Source organism: Terrapene carolina, unplaced genomic scaffold (assembly GCF_002925995.2).
Source record: "Terrapene carolina triunguis isolate 2854851 unplaced genomic scaffold, T_m_triunguis-2.0 Scaffold374, whole genome shotgun sequence".
Lineage (NCBI taxonomy): Eukaryota > Metazoa > Chordata > Testudines > Emydidae > Terrapene > Terrapene triunguis.
Window position 1 is genome coordinate 17,652,416 of NW_020664725.1, and position 18,689 is coordinate 17,671,104.

Genomic DNA, 18,689 nt, shown 5'->3' on the forward strand with positions numbered 1-18,689 from the left:
TGGCCGGCTGGAGGGTTGCTGCTATTAAAAAAAAAAAAAGCAGTAAATTTTATGGTTGGTGGATTCCATCAAAGGACATGGGAGGGCATCAAAATTTCCTCGGAAGCAAAGGAACATGCTCTCAGCGTCTCTCCTGCTCTGCACTCTGGGAGGTGGTTCTGGTGCCTGATCCGGTTTAAAATTGCCACCTTATCAAAGAGCAGAGTGGGTTTCCTCCTGAGCCAGTTAGTGCCTGTGATGAGGGCAGGAAGGGCTGTATTACTGCAAACCGTTAGTCTCTCTTCACCTTCTGGCCTAAGTAATCTGCAGGGTTTATTTCTCCTACAGAGGCTCCCGGCATGCTCTGGTGACTATCACGTTAGCTAAGCACATACCTGAGCGATGCAGCCTGTGTTCTGGCTCAGTTTAACCCCCAGCAGGCTTGCCCACCATGCCTTACATTGTGCGGGCTCTGTTACCTTGGGTGTTATCTCGCAGCTTCCCAAGCCCTGCCTGGCTTCCCTACAGCAGAGAGTTACTTCCCGCTAGACCTTGCGCAGGTGTGTTGAGTTGGAGGCAGGAGATGGGCAAGGGGCTGACTGCCCATCACGCTTTCCAGGGGAACGCCGGAGCTCTGGAATAACAGCTGCTTGGCAGTGGGGTGAGGAGAAGACTCCTGGTAGGGCAAACGCTGCCCTGGGCTCTGACGGGGTTTCCCTTGTTTAACCACAAAAGGAGAAGGAAACGGGCTCTTTGCTGAGCCAGCAGTTCCCCTTCCCCATTATGAGGCTGTGACATCCAGGCCCTAGGCTGCAAACCACCACCCACCCTCCTTAACATCTCCACACCCAGCTGCTAACAACCTGAGCATCGCTATCCCAGGAGCTAATAAACCACCAGACACAGGGCCCTAGCGGCCAGCCAAGGCAATGCAGCATCTCCAGCGCAGAGCTGTGGTATGGGCTCTTACTGGGTGGGCGGAGGCAGGGGCAGCTTTCCTGGAAGAAAGTTCTGGGGCGAATGCAGTTCCCTTTGCTAAGGGCGGGAGAGGAACATGAGCGCTGCGATCGCCACCCACTGGCATGAAGACATACCAGGAAAATCTCTCGCGGCCTAGTGGAGACTGAAACACACGTGGGAACTCAGCTCCCACCCAGCCAGGACCCAGCCTGGGACTCTGAGCCTTGTTCTGCAGAGCATTGGGGAAAACGCAGCCAGGCCAGAGAAACGACGCTGCCATCAGCATGCAAGCTCACCACACACTGCTCTGCCCATGCCACAGTACTGGCTAGCAGCCCCCTTGCTATTACAGCCCTGGGCCTCGCCTGTGTAGGGCTCCTGCTCTAACGGGTCAGTTAGGTGCATGCCACCTGCGTCACGTTTCCTGTGGCCCAAGCCCACATCTGAACTCCCTTCATCACCCATCCCGAGGAGCATCAGCCACACCTGTCTGGGGCTGCCCCACTGACAGGCCATGCAGCAATGAGTCCCTCTCCTAGGCTCTGGGGGCAGAATTCTCCTCCAGCCAGGTGGATGGAGCTTGCCCACCTCTGGCCTTTCTCTCCTGCAGAGCACAGCCCGCTCTGGCTCTCCGCGTGCAGCAGACGCCAGGCGGTGCCGAGACCAGGTTCAGCCCAGACAGAGGTAAATCACAGCTCCATGTGGCCTCTGAGAACAGCTTTGGCTGCAGCAAAGGGTGCGCGCTCACTTCCCCCATCCCAGACAGCATGACACTCACTGCTGTTCTTCCCAGTCGGTGCAGAGGGGGCAGGCAGTGAGGGCTCAGGAGCAGGGCGAGCATCCGACCCGAATGGCTACAAGGTGTTCCCAGCTACTCCCTGGTTCACGCCATGGGCGTGTCCCGGACTGACTCTGCACCTCAACCTCAAACAGGCTGATGGGCTCTCCAGGGCCTGGGTGCTCCACTGGGACATTCGCTCCCTCGGTAGGGAGCAGCATAGGGACATTCATGTAGCACCCGCCCCCACCATACCTGGGACTAGCCCACCCTGCCAGCCCCTCGGTTTTTCACCAGCACTGAATTCACTGATGGGCGGGATGAGGGAATGGGATCTAATCTAACACCCAGGGGTAAATGAGTACGGACGGGGAGGGAACTGATGCTGCAGGACCCACCAGTAACGCCCTGCACTTTGGCTCACCAGCCAGGGAGCGGAGGGAACACTCCCACGGAGCACATTCCCTAACATGCGGGCCCAGCTTGGTGAATCCCAGGCACCCAGTGGATGAGTGAGGCTTGCTGGGCAGCCCCCCGGCAGTGTAGCACTTGTGTATCCCCTGGCTCCTCCCCTCCTGGGCCTCTGAACTGACAGGGGCTCTAGCCTACAGCAGCACGGGAAAGGGCTTTAGTCGGCTGAAGCTGGGGAGAGTTCGTACATCATCCATGGAATGCATGTGCGGGGAGAAGCCAGGGCATGGGAATCTCTACAGACACCATGTCCCAGCTGTGACACGAAAACCAGCATGTGAGATGCAAGCACGTGGCCTTTGCTCCGAGGACAACATTAACCTGTTCCCCTTTCCCACACAGCATAGTTCACGTGGTGGCGTTGATCCGTGTGCAGTAGGGAGCACAAGGGTGCTGGTCCCCAGGATGTGGGAGGGTGAGTCCATATGTTCCCTACTACACAGAAATCAAAGCCGTCCCCTGAACCATGCTGTGTCGAAAGGGGAACAGGTTAAGGCCATCTGAGCAGAGGCCACCTTCACTGAGCAGGGGAGAGGTCAAATCACTTGCAGGGGCAGTCCTTTGCTCACAGGAGCTCAGGGAATAAAAAGGACAGGGAGCACCCGTGTCTGAGGAGCAGGCTCCTCGTCAGGCTAACGAGGTGCTCAGCTCCGTTCCCTCCTGCCAGGCAGGACTCGGCGGACAGCAGCACTCGTGCAGGATCCGACTCCCAGCTGTGCTCAGCACCTCCTTCCTTGCCCTTATGCTGGCAACAGTCCATTGCTCAGCTAGGCAGGCAGGGAAACTGCCATGAACTGACACGCTGGCAACGTCGGCCAGCCCGGGCAGTCAAAAATCACAAATCGGGCCCCCAGAATCATGAGATTGGCTTAAAAGTTGTGAGATTTGGGGTTGGGTTTTGTTTTCTTTGCCTTCAAGTGTCTAAGCCTTTAGGTTGAACTTGGGTCACATTTTCAAGCTTTTCTTTGCAACCATGAGGGCTAGAAGCTCTCGCTTGTTAAACAAACGCTGAGATTCTCATCCAGTGACAGGATCCCAGAGCCGGGCTTCAAGACAAACCCCAAAGAGCACGAGACTCGCCCTGGAGTCACAGTCACAGTCACACAGTCTCTCTCTCTCTCTCGGACTGAGCACTGCCTATAGTTTGTAAAGTGCCTCGTGACCCTGCCAGAGAGAAGGCACCTGAAGTATCAGATTATTCATTAAAGCACAGGATTATTATATACTAAATCACTAAGCAGATCTATTGATTGTGTAGCATGAAGTCTCCCAGCTACAATGAATAGCCCCAGGCATTCCTGTCTGGGGCACTGTTAGCTCTGACATAACAGGCCCTTAGTCATTACTTACAGCCTTATATTTGTTTCAACTTCAATAAAAATTTGTTGGCATATTTTTTAAGCCACTCACTCTGGTTCTTCTGCCTCACCAACAAAAAACGAGTGGGGTGGCAATGTGAAACAAACGACTGCAGCATATAGCAACTTTTGCTGCATTGGCCCATGTGCCAGCGCTCAGGCTAAGAGTAGAGAGTGGTCCCCCATCCTTTCCAGGAATGCAGCGAGCCCATCTCAGATCACTGCACGTGGAGGTGTCAAACATCTATATATAGAGCCTGGAGGGAGAACTGGCCCCAGCAGAGGCTGTGCTCTGGGAGAAGGGTTCTAACCCCGGCGCAAGGGAAGAGACCAGGGCAGGGCAGGGAGCCGACCCGCTCAGAAATAAGGGGCTGAACCAGTCCCGTTGTTTGCTAGCAACTTGGAACCTCAGATGCAGATTTTGTCCAGGTAGAACAGAGTAAAAGCCCCCGCCCCTGGCGTTACGGATCTGGAATATTCCTAGTTATTGCAAGTGTATAAATGGAGACACAAACACATGTAGGGGGTGGTGCTGCACGTCTATTTACACACACAGAGCACTGGCTTTGCTACAGTTCAACTGAACTATTTCCCCAGGACGTCGGGTTGCTTGTTTCCCATGTGGCTCTGGCAGAAGGTGCCAGGCTGGCAGCCTGGAGCCCGCTCGGTGCCCATGCAGCAGGCCAGCCCAGGCAGGTGCAGGGCACCCAACACCTGATCACCCCCTCCTCCCTGTCTGGAGGTGGGACTCTCCCTGGAGTTCTCTCTCGCTGGGTTTTGACGGCACCGGCCAATATCCCAGCCAGAGAGTGGAAGCTCTGCCACAGGGCACTGCCCGCCCGCAGAATGAGGGTGAAACCAGAGCAAAGTCCATTTACCTTCATCGCCCTCCTGTGCCCCACTCCTGGCCCGCCCCAGTTAACAAGGAGTGCCCTCCCACTGCCCTGTCGCAGGCCAGGCCATGCTGGGCTCATGGCGCAGACGCGAAAGCAGCAGCAGCCCCATCAGAGCGTGAAGTGACCCTTTCGAAAATGTCCTCGATGAGCAGCAAGTCTACACAGCGCTGGGCACAGTGAGGCCCGGTCCTGGCTGGGGCTGGCAAGTGCTGTCACAGCACAAATAGATTATAACCCGGACAGCGAGTGTGATACGGCCCATGCCCTGTACAGACTGAGAGGCAGCCCTGTGGCACGCTGACGGAGTGGGTAGAGTTTGTCCCTGGGGGAGGTCAATGTCCCTGGCTGTTGTGCCAGGCTGGGCTCAGAGGTGCTTTCCCCCCATCCAGGGCACAAGGGAATTCCTCCTCTGGGCAGTTGGACTTTTCACAGGTTTTCTTGCTTTCTTGGGCTCCTTCATTGCACAGTCTCCCCTCATCCAGCCATTCCACTGGGATCTTCTTCCTCTGCAGCTGGACGTACACGTTGTTCTCCAGCAGTGCAGTGCCCGCCCCATGGAAAGCAGCAGAGGGGCGCTGCAGGGAACAAAGTGCAAAGCCATTAGCGCTGTCAGAGCCAGAGGGCTGTGTTAGGCCTGAGCCATACTAAAAAGGTGGATCAACCCAACTACGTCGGTCAGGTCCCCCTTTGCGTTGCCTTGCAGAGAGAGCAGATCCTGCCTTACACAGAGAGTTTGCATCCAGAAGTCACCCTTGGTATTACATCCCCAATCACCTCCAAATAAATGGGCTAGAACCCCACAGCTGGCTTGGAGGCAAACTGCCCACACTGTGCCCTGCAGTTGATATCAGTGGGGTCATGCCAGTGCATGGCAGTCCCAGTGTTTTGAGGAGACCCTGGTCTCCTCTCCTGCCCCAGCTGTTTGGACCTCCTGACACAGAGCTCACCATGGTAATGTAGGTCGTGTCCGTTCTGCTCCCCAGCTCTGCCTTCTGCCCAGCCTGGAGCATCTCAGCACAGGGTATGAGGGAGTAAATGCCTTCCTGCCAGGAAGATCAGAAAGAGACTCAGGCCCTGCGTGGCCTGTGACATGCCCGTTCCAGATGGTATTTCCAGAGGCTCATTTCAGCTGGTGAGCTCTCCAGAGCAGAACCGGGCAGCCTCTGTTTTGAGAGTTCCCAGCATTTGGTGGGCAGGATGATAGACAAACGCTGAATAGCTCACCGGAGGGCCCAGCTCTGCTCCAAACTCCTCGGCCTGCTCCCCTCCCCACCCACTCAGACATGCTGGGCAAGGGGTGGGGGGGTCACTTGCCAACACAGCTGTATCAAAGCAGCCACCAGGGTAACCTGCATTACAGTAAATAAAGTGCATGCTGGCCAGCGGAGTCCCCAGCCTGGGCAGACTGATGCCCACTAACTTGTGACAACCACCAACACCAGATGCTGCAGAGGAAGCTGTGTAAAGCCCCCCAATACACATCCAATGGGGCAGTCCTCGCCTCTGGGGGGAACACCTTCCTGACCCCAGTGAGCAGCTCATGCTCTGAAGCATGAGGATTGAGCACATTGATCAGCTTATCCTAGCTAGTGTCACTGCAGAGGCGACTCTTGTGCTGGCTAGGATTCATACTCAACTCCTTGCCTTCATAGTACCTAGTGTCAAAAAAACCTTGCATCCTCTGATGAAAGCTGAACAAATAGATACAATGTTAGACAAAGTAAAGGGCCTGTTTATTCCTAATGGGACAACAGACCCCCACAAACCCTGGGAATGCAAAGCCCTCACCTCCCACTGAAGTCTATTCAGCTGTGGGTGTTCAGGGCCTCTGTACCTTTAAGGCCACAACAACACTTTACCCTTCTCTGGTGCTTGTCATCTGAGGACATCAAAGCACTTCACAGACATTCATTAATGAAGCCCCATGCATGTTAAGGCAGGATCATGATCCCCATTTTGAAGACAGGGAAACTGAGGCACAAAAGTGACATGACTTGCCAAGGTGGCTAAAGTGGAACTAGAATCCCAGAGTCCTGGTTCCCATTGCCCCGGCCTAACCACTAGCTTACACTCCCTGCACTGCCCTTCCATTAGTTATATCACACACAGTCGTCTGTTCTAGAACGTAGCAGCTCTTCTCCCACGATAAATCCTACACCAGTCCTGGGCTGCAACAGCAACAAAGTGGCTGGGACAGAACATTGTCACAGGCCCCACACCTTCTGCTTTGAAAATAAAGCTCTCCCCTCTGCCTGGGCATTTAGGGAGCAGCAGGAGCCCATTAGCTCACTTTGCTCCATGGACATTATCTCCTAATTAGGAGTCACGGCAGGATGGAATTATCTGGGGTTAATTCCAATCACCTCCTAACTAACGCCAATGATACAGCAAAACAAATGCCAGGCTTTCCTTACTGGCCATAGGCGTGTGTGAACAGGCGCATTCAGTGCCTGGGGCAGGCTGGATAGCAGCTCGGCTGTCCCGAATCCTCCTTTTATTCCAGGAACTACCCTCTGGATTCTGGCTTTTCCCTGTTACAGGGTCCGGCAACATTAGCCCCACTCAGCTTGGCAAGCAGAGACTGAGCTCTCACCTCTGCTTTATCCCGGCTGCCGTCATCCCGACTCCTCGACAGGGGCCCGCTCTCCGTAGGTCTGGAAGGAACGTCAATTGCATGCAGGTGAAGAGCTGTGCGGGCTCCCCCAGGAGCCGTCATCTCCACCCATCCCCTCCATACCTGAGGGTGTTAATTCCAGAGCTAATGCCTGGCTCTGTCTGCATTTCCCCTGACACTCTGGCCTTCCCGTTGGTCAGGAACCCTTGGTGACAGAAAGGAGCAAGGAAAGGCCAAGTCCACTGCTCAGCCATTCCATACCGGTGAGTCTGGGCCTCTGCCCATGCTCAGGTGTGGAGGGACTCTCACTCTGAGTGACTGGCCTTGCATCTACCCCAGACACCTTGGCCTCGCTGCAGCCTGTGGTGCACAGAAGTGCCCCAGTCCCATATGCAATTGCTACAGCCAGGGATGCAGCTCCCCCCCCATCCACCGGGGCCATGCAGGGGCACATGGGCCAGGCTATTTGGGACCCCAGCACTCTGCCTCCCGTCCCTACCAGACAGGAGATCTGTCTGTGGAACCAGGACAATGTGGGATCAGGCATGTCAAGAAGAGGACACCCCCTACCCTCCCTGCCAGTGCTCCTAGAATAGGCGGGTTCGGCAGGGACCGGGAAAGGAGCACGGTGTGGAACCCCGGGAGCAGCCCTGCACTGGTGAGAGAGGAGAGGGCAGGGCAAGCCCATCAGACACAACTGAGCCACCAGGGGGCAGCAGAGGATAGTGTGTGTGGTCACCCCAAGCTGTCACAGGCCAGGATTCCCCAGGTGCTGAAATTCACCCGCATCCCGCCAGCGTCCCCCTCTCCCATCCTGGCCAGTGGCAGGAGATAACCACCAGGCAGGATGATGCCACACCCGCCCTGCAGCTGTGGGAGCCAGGGCCTGTTACCTCTGCTTCTGGAGAAACTTCTTCAGCCCCAATCCCAACAAGAGGGCCAGGAAGGTGGTCGCACAGACGTAGCCCAGGATGGCCCCCCAGCCACTGCTACCGGTGCTCTCAGAGTACTGGGCCCCTGCAAATCCGGACCCTTGTGGGGGGTGAGAGACACATGCAGCAGGGTTAGCGATGTCTCTGCCCCAGCACACTAGCCATCAGGAGTCAGTCTCTGCCCAGACCATGCTGACGGATGCCCAATACTGGGGAGGGGCACATCACCCCCAAGGGCATCCAGGGGAGGTGGCTGTCTCCTCCCCTTTGTAACAGCTCGGTGAGTTCCCACAGGACTGGGGCAGAGATCCGTTCCCAGGGAGCATAGCACGGAGCCTGGGGGCTACACAAACCCGGGGATTTCTGCCCCAGTTCTCACACTTTGTGGCAAACCTGCCCTGGTGAGCCAGCACCACACTCCTGCTTGCACATCACTGTGACTGCATAGGGCTGCAGATGGCATGACCCACAGGGGCCCTCCCAGCAGAGACCCATCCTGGGCCAGGCCAGACAGGCGTAGCTGGCACTAGAGACGGAAGGGCAGGGAGGCACTTGGCTCGGGGAAGGGGAGGCTGCCCCAAGCGAAGGGGTGAACCGGTGAGGCTGCTGTGAAATTGACTGATAGCCAAGGGGAGGCATAAGCTAGCAATGGAGGGCGCACACCTCTCCGTCCAGCAGAGGCCACATGCAGCACAGTGTAGTTTTTGAAGACGCTGCTCCGCCCAAACACCCGGATCTCGCAGGTGTACGTCCCACTGTCATCCGCCTGTACATCCTGCAGCCTCACAGAGCCATTCTTGCGGGCCACATCCCCCAGCCACTGCACTCGGGGCTGGAAGCGTCCCACAGGAACGCTGCGGTTACTGTAGTAGTAGAAGACCATCTCCTCCTGCAAGAGGATATGGCTCGTCATGTGACCAAGATAAGGGTGACATGTGACTGTATGCCAAGACACTCCCAAGTGTGAACTTAGTTCCTCTGAATATCCTCCCCGTCTGCTGCTCTGCCTGGCACCCCCACCCATACGCCTCGTCCTGCCCTGGCGGGACGCTCTTCCGGGGTGAGCGGTATCATAGCCTAGGTCCCACTGGCTCTCTGTTGAAAGGCCCAACAAGGGGTCAGTCAGTCCCAGTTGATATGGTGGATTCTGTAACTTGAGCACCTAGGAACTGGGCTGAGGTGCATCAAAATCGCCTCACCCAGCGACCTCGGCACAGCTGTCAGCTGGGAACAGCCTCTCCCCGCCGGGCTGAGTTGGATTTCCAGCTCCCTTAGAAATTGCTGCTCTCTCTGAGCTGGATGTGCTGAACACTATCTCTGCCCCCAGGCGTCCCATTTGCCCTGGACCTGTGGTGCTACCCTGGGCCCTTCCCGGCGATTGGACTCACCGCCTGAGTACTGTTTTTCGGCATATGTATCCAGTCCACTTTGGTCACATTCCAGTCCCCTGGCACCAGGCTTTGGAAGAAACATTCCAGCAGGACAGAGTCCCCGAGGCGAGCCTTCAGCTCGGGGCGAGTGATGACCAGGCCAGCCAACACGCCACCGTTCTCTGCAGGCACCAAGGAAGGAAGAGGGATGAGCCCAGAACTGAAGAATCCAGCACAGTGCAGAGAACAGCAGTGCTGCCTAGATCAGCCTGGGCCTGCTCATCCTCGAGACATCCCTTCCAACCCAAAGAGACCAACCCCCTCCCCGCATCCAGCCTGGCAGACCCTGCTCCCTTCACACAGGCAGGGCCCTTCCCCACCCTCGGACTGCACAAAATGCTGCACCCCTGAACCAGCTCCTTCACAAAACATCACCAAGACATGGGGAGCCAGGGCAGTTCCTTCCCGCCAGAGGGAGGGTCCATGCAGCTGTTCCACTGCCAGAGCCAGCCCTGGGGCCAAGTCTCCCCAGGTTGCTGGTAGAGTCATAGAGCCTCCCGACCGTGACATCAGAGCCAGCAGAGCGGGCTTTCCTTCTCTGCCCTCCCAGCAGCGCCAGAGAGGGAGCCCTGGGACCGGGTCGGTGGAGGTGAGGGGCATTTCAAAGGACTGGAAGCAGCGTCACATGCAGGTCCACTGCTTTGCACATGTCACAGCTTGTTACGCCCAGACTGGGGCCTTGTCCCTCCACACCCTGAAGCCAGGGTGATGCCATGATGGGCTGCTGCTAACCTGGCCTCTGGGAAGTGGGCAGAGCTGAGGATGAAGTGCTAGGTCTGCTATTGCCCCCCTAATGGGCATGGCCTCCCCTAGGGCCATGCTTCCGATTCACGCCTCGTACCCTCCATGGCAGGGGCCCGTGGTGCAGCCAAGACACAAACTAAATGCTTCTGGCCCAGCCATTCCTCAGGACAGGGTCATTGCCGCGAGCCCCCAGCACTGCTGCCCTGGCACCTCACCCTGGGAAGATCTCTTTTACCAAGTCTTGGGGTGGAGGGGTGTCAAAAACTGCACCCCAGGATTCATACTGGGCTTGCGCCAGCTGGGACAGGACGAGGCCGCTTCGCTCTGCTCCACAGCGGCAGCCTTAGCACTGCCAGTCCAGACATTCCAGCTAAGCCGGGCAGTGCAGCCCCACAGGGCCGGTTCTCCCAGCAGGGGAATCCCGGCCTCACTTCCTGTCGGCGGAGGCACGTCTGCAGGGAACAAGCAGTAGGAAAGCGCTCCTCGCACGAGCCCCAGCCATGTTGCTCTTTTGAAGCAGAGGGCTCTGGTTCCTCATGAATGGCTTTCGTGTACCGCTGCCTATCACCAGAGTATCTGAGCACTCACACTCTAATGCAGTTCCCTTCCCAGCCCCCCGGTGAGGCAGGGCAGGGCTATTATCTCCATTGTGCAGAGGGAAACTGACACAGAGACTAAGTGACTGGCCCAAGGTCACATAGGAAGTCTGTGGCAGAGCAGGGATTTGAACCCAGGTCCCTAGGTCTTAAACTAGTGCTCTGACCACTGGACTGGCCTTGCATCCTTGTGGCGAGGGGCATTCCAGCACCCTCAGCCTGGCATAGCACCGGGGCATCGGCTGCATTTAGTGTGTGAATGTCATTTCTCACAGCCCTTCCCTGTTTGCTTCCCCACCCCCGGCCCTGAAGCTCTCAGACCCAGCTGGCTGTTTGCACAAGCAGTGACACAGCTATTGCTCAGGAGGCTGCTGGAGAACCCTGGCAGAGGAAACGAATGGAGCCGCGTCAGAGTGTCCTGGCCTACGCTGGCACAAAGCGCACGCTGGAGACCTGAGGCACAGGAGGGGTACGTGACTTGCCCCAGGCCACACTGACTCAGCAACAGGCCTAGAAGAGTTCCAGGCTCCCAGACCCATGAGCTCCCTCACAGTGGATGGCCTGGGCTCTGAAATTCACTGTCATGGGGATCTCTAAGCAAAGGGAGGGGAAAGCAGGCAGTGTTTCCAGGGGTGCAGGCGAGGGGGGCAACAGCAGGATCTCCGCTTACCCAGTGACATCAGTATCCGCATGAGCGTCAGGGCAGGTACCATTCTCATTTCACTCTAAGAAGGGGAGAGACAAGTTAACACCGGCTGCATGGGCCCCTGCTCTCTCCAGGGGATGCACAGCACCTTAGGCACAGCCTTGGCCCAAGCTTTAACAAGACACACACCCGAACCATGGCAAAGCAGGGCCCAGGTGGCAGGGGACTTTCTGGTGACTGTGCTATTGCATTGGTACAAACTCCCTTCAGGTGACAAGCAGGGCTGGAAACAACCCCAGTGAAACCCCAGAGAGTAGAGCTCCCACCTTCGGGAGCAGTTCCCTCCATCACTCAGTCTAGTAATTGTATCACAGCCACATCCCAGCCTATCGCCCACAAGAAGGTGATTCAGAGATGGACTGGGTTGCTGGACTAACACTTCCTTTGCTTTCACTGAGATGGATTTGACCTATACTCCCTCAGCCTCAGGGATTTAGTTTAATGAATCCACCAAGTCCCAGCCATTACAACACTCTTTGAAAACCAAGAGGCAGCTGTCAGATACGTTTCTGGTTTGAGACAACTCTGAGCTACGTGAAGGGGAAGTTGACGAGAGCTCATGCTCTGGTTTTAAAATTTCCTTTTGCATAATGAACTTTGAGCTTGGTTTGAGGCCTAAGGTTTCTGTAGAAATAGGAGGTGGTTAGGTTGGGTTCCTTCACAGATGCTGAGGCAGGTGATAGGAAGTAAGTGTTTGTCTGAAGATTAAGGCGTCTGGATTGTTAATATCAGCATAATCTCCCTGTTAAAGAGTGCTCCGGAAAAGTCTGAGCCCCCCTCAATGCGGTCAGATCACACAGTAACACATTTAGTCACTAGCAACAAGGACTGGATTTCAAACAGTGGAAACCTCTATAAGGAGAACTTCTTTTGGGACACCTGAAATGTCCCATTTTTTACTAAATGAATAAAAAATTGTAATAATGACTGCAAGTTTGTTCCAGCTGCATTTCTGCATCAGACAGAATTAGCTCTGTGTTTACAGGAACAAATCAGTGGAAGAAGCATTCAGTGTGACACTTTGTGTTCCAAGCGAAGAGAAAAGCTGAATGAATGCAGGTACACTCAGAGCTGTGCTTTTGCTCAGCATCTGATGATGAACTCTTTAAGAACAAGAAGTTCTTGGGAAAAAATCCTCCAGTCTGTGAAATACACACAAGTGTCACTGTTGAATCCAAAGCTGGCAATAGCAAGAGTAGCAAACTATACACAGACAACACATGCACAGTCTCTTGTGTGAGAATTTTGTTACTCTAAAAACTGTCACCACTAAATCATCCTGTTTTTTATTTTGAAAATCTTCTCCTTTTCTGTCTGTCTCTCATTCCTGCGGCCCTGGACAAGCCAGTGCCCCTAAAACAAATTTCAATATGATTTTGAGATGGGGTTTATCAATCCCCAAGAAACAGGGATGCTAATGAAAAGGAGCTAGAGTAAACCTGCCTCGTGTAGTTGGTTTAAATTAAAGTCGTGTTTATTCCTGACTGCTCTCAGAGAATAAAAATCACTGCTTTCAGCACTGGCGCAGTAGGAAGCAACGAGTGACCAGCCCGGGGTATTTAGATGGCAAGCTCCAAGAGGCAGAGACTGTCTCCTTTGTGCTCTGCAGAGCTGAACACCCAAACAACAGTAGCCAGTGAAAATGGATGGTACACACCTGGGGATGTAAGAGAGAGTGTGTTGGCTGTATGCATGTGCTATGGAATGGTCTGAAATGACAAAATGCTGGGATAGTACAAAACCAATCGGGAGAGGAAAATTCCACAGCAAGTCTGCGGATCCTCACTACAAAGGATTTCACCTCTTCTCACAGACAGACATCGCTGCAGATTTCTTTTCCTCATGCAACTGTAGTTGCACAGCTCCGTGAAAACTGATAAAGCCCCTGCGGCTCCCGGAATGGAATCCAGAGCCACCACCAGTTGCCACAGATGCAAAATTGCTTTTGAGATTGAGAAATGAAGACTTTCCAAGCTGCTCGAGTGCTTGGCTAAATACAATGGTACAAAATGGACCCTGCCTTCCATTGTCCTCTGTGTGTTTGTAGAATCAAAGTCCAGCTAGCAGTAGCAAGGACCTCTGTAATTCTCCTTGCTTGTGCTTCTCAGTAAAGAAATGTTTGTAAAAAGAATTAAGTATTTAGAATCTGCCTATTACAGTTCTGCCTGAGAGGTCTAGCCTGCACTCAGGGCTTGCTTGGAGCATGTGTTGTACGTACATATGATAAACAAAGCAAAGCTTCATGCACACAACTCCAAAATCCCTGGCTGCAGCATTCCCAGTGCAGGTTGGTCACGCTCCTCCTAATTCTCATGTGGGGCTAGATTGTCATAACAGCATCTCCAGTTAGGCACTTAAATAGGGGACAAGTTTCCAGAAGTGCTCACTATCCAGCAGCTCCTATCGTGACACTTATGGCCAGAGATTCAAAACATCTCAGCACCTAACAGGCCCCCAACCACTGAGCTCATTGGAGAACCTGACTCTTAGCATCACCAAATCCTCCATGTATTTATTACCTTATTACTCAGAATCCCATCACTGACTCAGTTTAAGTATTTCCGCACAGCAAATCTGGCAGCAGGTGGTGTGTGTTGCAACTGACAATGAAGTTAGCTCATTGGGGTTCTGTCAAGTACATTATGACACTAAGATATCACAATCCTTCCATGGTATAATTGTCCCTCGCGAGAACCTTCACTCAATGGATTTGGAACCAACAGTGCCCTTCTGTTCTCCTGCTATTGAGCATTGGGAGCTTTCAGCTGCTAGGTAGCTGAGCTCAGAGCATTTAAACATTCCCGAGCTCTGCTCTCAGAAAGAAAATGAATAAAAATTATTCAGACACTCACCAGAGAGTTTGTAGCAGACCTCCAGCTTCTCACGCAAAGTGTTCTCCGCTGACTAATTCAGAGACCTACAGAGCTTCTACGATGGCCTAAGCGAATCAGATGCTTGAGGTTGCACGTGCAGGATTTACAACGTAGTCTGTTTCAGATCTATTTGTCCCATTCGCAGGGAGATGGTCGCTTTAAAGTTAAAAGGGGAAGGTGCTAACAATCAGAAGGCAGACAGGGTTTTGGTGAACAAAGGGGAAGAGGATTGTAGACAGATACTTGTAGATACACACAGCACTCACATTACCAGGGGAAAAGCTGCTAATCACTACTTAGAACGTGCCTGAAACCCAAACTTTTAATCACAGCAGACGGCTCCAATCAAATTTACTATACGTGTCCTCTTAATGGGGCCACAGATCCTCAAAATTCAGCTCCCTGGCCTCCCCTCACTCTTAGCCTGAGCTCCTGGGACAAAGTAAGTTATAAAATAACCAGCTCAAGGAGGGATGAGGCTCAGAACCCCAACGCATACAGTCACTGTATGAATAGTATAGCCCAGCTTATGTCTTTGTGCCAAGAAGCCGCTATTTAAATGCTAACTTTTATGAAGTCATGTGTTTGATGTCATGCCACTAGCTTTACTGTTTAGATTCTGAATGGAAAGGCAGGATACTTGGCATACACAGTTATCTGCTCTGTTGACAATTACCTTCCCCACCCTAACTCCCAATTTCAACAGCATTGTAATCGGGGTCCTAGTGGGGACCCAACTATGGTCACTCAATTAGGGTGAACTGCAAAGAATGGGGCAGATAATCCTCATAAAACTGGTGGATATTCCAATACTTAGATTTACCAAGCCAGCACAAAACAGCTTCTTTATTACCTTACTGGTTACTCAGAAGTTCAAACACCACAGTTCCCTCAGGCCTCCATCTAGGTACACACGTCAAGTATGGTGAACATTTCTGTAAAACTTATTTCCTCATATAAAAAAAGGGTTCTACCAATCCCAAAGGATCGGACACATTACCTCCCAGGTTAATGAATATTCCAGATTTTACCCAAATACACGCTACAGCCCATTCTTATTAATTAAACTAAACTTTATTAAAAAACAAGAGAGAGTCTGGTTAAAAGTTCAATACGCATACAGACATGAGTTCAATTCATTGAGGTTCAGATTCATAGCAGAGATGGTGAGCTTTGTAGTTGCAAAGAGTTCTTTCAGAAATAGTTCATAGGCCCAATGTCCAAAATCATATTCAGGGCGTACCAGCATAATTGGGATCTCAATCTTGTGTCTCAAACTTCCCCTGATGAAGCCTAAGCAGATCTGTGATGACAGAATCAGGACCCAATGATCTTTTGTACAATTTCATGTCTTTTGACAAGTTGGAGTTCAAAAGGTAATTAGCATGACTTTGACGGAGGTCCATCACCAGTACTTAGCTGTAGAATTAACATAAGGCCATTTGCTTGTTCCTCCACCATTCAGATTATTTTCTATACATTTCAAAGAGAGATGACTACAGAGATATCCTGTGTTTAAAATTTATTTAAATGATAGGATGTTCTTTTGACTTGAACTATCAGAATACAGCACAGACGGACTGTTGATTACATCTTGACCCTACTCATACATATGTAAATACACAAAAACACAAACATTATCTCCCCATGTCTTTTGAGTTTTTGCAGGATATTTAACCCTTTCTGGCCATGCGTCACAAACATATATCCTGCTTCACTTCTTTCCCTACATGGGTGTTGTTACACTGCTGGTGTGATCCATCCAGAGCTGGATTTCCATATAGCTGACAAAGTAAGAGCCAAATTTTACTCTGACACACATTCTAAATTCAGAGCAAAGCCACGAGCTTCAGGAAGTTAGTATCACTTTGTACCAGTGTAATCGAGCGCAGGATTTGGCCATTGTTTGTAAATGCTTTGGTCTCCCTTGCAGTGAAAAGTTCTGTAAAAACGTGAGGTTATTTCTGCAAAGCACTGAGCAGTTAGCTACTGCCCAGACCGTAAAACCAGTTCCCTCTAGCTTGCCAGTAACTTTTGGTTTGGACAGTCACTGCGTCACCAGTAAGTGCAAACTTATAAAAACCCTTTAGCTACGGAAGGGGAAAATTCTTATCATTGTGCGATGTGGTCAAGGCAGCTACCAGGAGCCGGCCCTGAATACCATGTTGCTATGCTACTTAAAGACACAGCCTCTGGACTAGACAGTCAGATTCATATGGCACTACAGCTTACACCCCATTGATGGGCTACATAGCACCATGCTGACAATGAGACACCCGTGCCAGAGTTTGTGGATGGGGATTGGAGTATGTGGTCTCTCTTCTATTTAAATCTGCTCCTAAGCATATTTCCCATCATCACCATGATTCTTTCTTAAGCTCACAGCGATCAGTCAAGCCAGATATCTTCACAAGCTCCTCTTCAAACTCAGCCACGTGTCTGCCTATTTCTAGCCAAATAAAGAAAAATGTGGCCTGGAATGAAACAAAATGATATATTGGCCATGACACAGCAGCGCATCTACAGCGAAAGGAATCATCCAGCTAATGCCATACAGAGAAAGCAAGTGGGATAGCGGAGATGAATGTCACTACTTCCCCCCTCCTCTCTCTTTCTTATTGGGCAGGGTTGGTGAAAGAAGATACTCCCCTTGCAGACCATGGGGCAGCAGTGAGGTGGCCAGCCTGCCGGTAGCTTTGTAATTCCCCATTCAGCACTTGCACATATAAAAGTTCAAACTCACTCCTGAAGTTACAGCAAGTTTTGAGCTGCAGAGTATTATGGCAACTCCGCCAGGCCCCAACCCAATGGGTATAGCAGGTGGGACAAGGCTCTTTACAATACTCTCATTTAACGAGAGACTGGGATCTTTAAACCTGCCTGCTGTTGTGTAAATGCAGGCACCAAATCCTTAGGCTTACAGGCAATCAGAGGCACAGGCGGACTGCTGGAATGAGGCAAGCCACTTCTCAGTTGAACAGCAAAGGAAGGGCTAGGACAAGATACAACTCTGTTCCCATCTAATTCAATGGTAACACGCCCAGACTTGCACAGAAGCAGGAGGGGCACCCAGAAACCCAAGAGTTCCACAGGCAACATCAGAGTTGTGTGCCGAGGTGCAGTCCCTGCAGAGGGGGACGCACACAGGAAGACGCCTGCCTCTGTTGGTCAGTCTGGGAGCTGTACTGGGTATCCCATGCAGCCCTCAATGGATGGAAGCTATAAAATGGACTTCCTGAGATGGCAATAAGTGGTAAGTATTGCTCAGCCTGTCCTGGAAACATAAGAATACAGAGCCTCGTATGTTATCCACACTGCTCCTTGTCCCACAGGACTCTGCTGCTCACTACAGAGACAGGTCAGAACTAAAACAGGAGACAATACTATGAGCATAGCACCTCTGTCCTCACAATACTTATTGTTGGAGCTGCGGGTGGAGGAAAAGTCAGGAGAATTTTCTCCCCCTGAAACGCTCAGTGATTACCCAGCCAAGCAATGCACTGAGCCCTCCCTCTGTAATGTGCATTAGTATTTGCTAATATACTGATGCACTGTTCACCTCATTCTGCAACTTCAGAGCCTCTCGGTAGTTTCCTCTATCCACCCATGAATTTCACAAGACTCACTAGACACCTCCCGGCCTGTCTATGATGAAGGCAGCTACATATGGAGGCATTTCACTTTATGGACCAGGGAAGCTCTCTGCACCATTCTCCTCCACTCACAGCTCCATAACACTTGTAGAAGAGAAAATAAAATGTGACAAGTGCGACGGCTAACAATGTCCATCAATGTTCAGTGCAGGCAGATGCTGTCTGCCCTGCTCAGCACAAGAGAGACTGCCACTGCAGCATTAATGGTCACTTTTGCCATTTTGAAGCCCACTGAGCAGAAGTTTGTTCAGCTGTTTTCTCAATGTCTGAGCCTATGAAAAGGGGAGGAATTTGGTGGTTTTTAAAATAGAGCCCAAAGGGTTCTTCCCTTAGACATTGCCCTGAGATAATGGTCCAGGCAGACGGAGCTGGGGGCACCCTAGCCACTATTTGCCATTATTAGAGGGGAAATAGCCGCAAATTAGTCACACTTCATTTTTTACAAAGAACTTCATTCTAGGCACAGAATTACCTGGTGCTGCAGATTGCTGGGTAATGAAGATTCAAAGCAAATAATACCAGGGTTTCATTACAATGCAGCTGGCAGCTTTTTAAAACCTTAGCTGAAAGGAGGGGAGGCACAAGATAAGGCAGATGACACCAGGAAGCAATGAAAAAGCAGCAAGCTCCTTTCAGCCCACACTCAGATATGTCCTTTGCCCAGTGGGCCAAATCCAGCCCTCAGTTATGCTGGTGTAA

The 18,689-nt window shown here is 52.2% G+C and overlaps 1 protein-coding gene across 1 annotated transcript; it reads right to left on the reverse strand.

Annotated features, from left to right (window-relative positions):
* Nucleotides 1–4,774: 4,774 nt before the first annotated feature.
* On the reverse strand, nt 4,775–11,477 carry JAML (junction adhesion molecule like). Its single transcript, XM_024207280.1, has 7 exons — nt 11,429–11,477; nt 9,377–9,540; nt 8,652–8,877; nt 7,950–8,088; nt 7,036–7,096; nt 5,390–5,485; nt 4,775–5,017 (listed from the first exon to the last, which is right to left on the reverse strand). The coding sequence occupies exons 1-7, from the start codon at nt 11,475–11,477 to the stop codon at nt 4,775–4,777; spliced, it is 978 nt and encodes a 325-aa protein (XP_024063048.1).
* Between the last annotated feature and the right edge of the window lie 7,212 nt (nt 11,478–18,689).

Bases quoted from the DNA above. Each gene is read 5' to 3' on its own strand.
- JAML (XM_024207280.1), bottom strand. From the start codon at position 11,477: ATGAGAATGGTACCTGCCCTGACGCTCATGCGGATACTGATGTCACTG. The intron at 8,878-9,376 runs GTGAGTCCAATC...ATCCTCTTGCAG, and splicing joins CGAAAAACAGTACTCAGGCG to GAGGAGATGGTCTTCTACTA. The intron at 7,097-7,949 runs GTAACAGGCCCT...CGTTCCTTCCAG, and splicing joins AAGTTTCTCCAGAAGCAGAG to ACCTACGGAGAGCGGGCCCC.